We start from the raw sequence: 1,157 nt of genomic DNA, 5'->3' as shown, positions 1-1,157 counted from the left end.
AAAAAAAAAAAAAAAATCCAGCAAAGCTTTCCACATCTAGGATCCCCAGACACTGCAGAAATCCCTGAAAACACTGGAAAAAACAATATTAAAAGAGTGGGTTTGCTGAACACCCCAGAGAGTAAGAGCCTCCCTCCCAGCAATAACYGGACTTTACATTGCAGCTTTCAATCCTCTGCACAGGCAAAGGAAAAGACAGGATGCGGGGAGAGACATCAGATGTTCGTTCCCCCCTACTTCTGACCATCTCAGCAGAAGCCTAGCACAGCCCAGCAGGTTTTCACAACGTAATTGAGCAAAAAAAGCAAAGGGAGGTGGGACCAAGGTACTCACTGTGGATGGAGCTTGTACAAAGTCCCATCCACTCCAACAGTGACGTGCAAATGCTCCATGCCTTGGTTTTCTCTCTTCTTCTCTACGATAGCCGCCAGCCCTGCCCCACAGAGCTGGGCAGCTCTCCTGGAAACAGCTCCRCACACCTCCTTGACGATGATGCTGTCCTCGCACGTGCCGTCCAGGCCGAGCTGTTGCAGGATTCGCCGGACTTGTAGAAGAGCTAGTCGGTCGCTGGCAGAGGAGAAACATGGGCGGCAGCAGCATGTTAGGAGAAACTCCTGCAAGCACTCAAGTTTGAGTCTCACAGATGAATCTCAGTTCAAAAGGACCATGACCACAGCTCTAGCTCCAACCACCTCCATTTGCTTTCAGGTATAAAATAAAGTTTCTCTCTGAACCTGGATCCAAAACTTGCTCCTGGAGCATTCTTTGCTGTATTTCCAGAAGGCACAAATGATAGTTTGTGCTTGCTCCCAAAGTCATGAAGGAGCTGTGCCAAATYAGCCACCTTAATGTGTTATTTTTGATCTAAAGGGTGAGATACTACCTTTAAAATTTTTCCAATATTAGAAGGGTTTTCAAATAGCCTGAAAAACTGTGGCAAACATGCACAGATATGCAGATAAGTCCATATTCATGAGATATTTATATATCACTGGTTCACTTTTTTTAATTACTACCATTTTAAGTCCTATAGGAAAGATTTCAAGCACAGAAATGTTTGATACCGTAAGACATCTGAGATAACACAGCCAAATGGAAAGGAAATGATAATTCATATAATTACAGAATAATTCTGGGACTTCCATAGTTCCTTAGTG

General features: G+C 44.2%; 1 protein-coding gene across 1 annotated transcript in view; it reads right to left on the bottom strand.

Moving 5' to 3' along the window:
* LOC146595516 (hexokinase HKDC1) overlaps positions 1 to 1,157 on the bottom strand; it is a 19,450-nt gene that overhangs the window by 2,371 nt on the left and 15,922 nt on the right. Inside the window, exon 17 of the mRNA XM_085305559.1 lies at positions 334 to 567. Coding sequence (XP_085161685.1) covers positions 334 to 567 — 234 coding nt within the window. The remainder of the gene's footprint in view (positions 1 to 333; positions 568 to 1,157) is intronic.

Source organism: Rhea americana, unplaced genomic scaffold, assembly GCF_003343005.1.
Source record: "Rhea americana isolate MKP2758 unplaced genomic scaffold, rheAme1 scaffold_222, whole genome shotgun sequence".
Taxonomy (NCBI): domain Eukaryota; kingdom Metazoa; phylum Chordata; class Aves; order Rheiformes; family Rheidae; genus Rhea; species Rhea americana.
The sequence above is the reverse complement of the archived record's forward strand: the minus strand, read 5'-3'. Positions and strand labels throughout refer to the sequence as shown.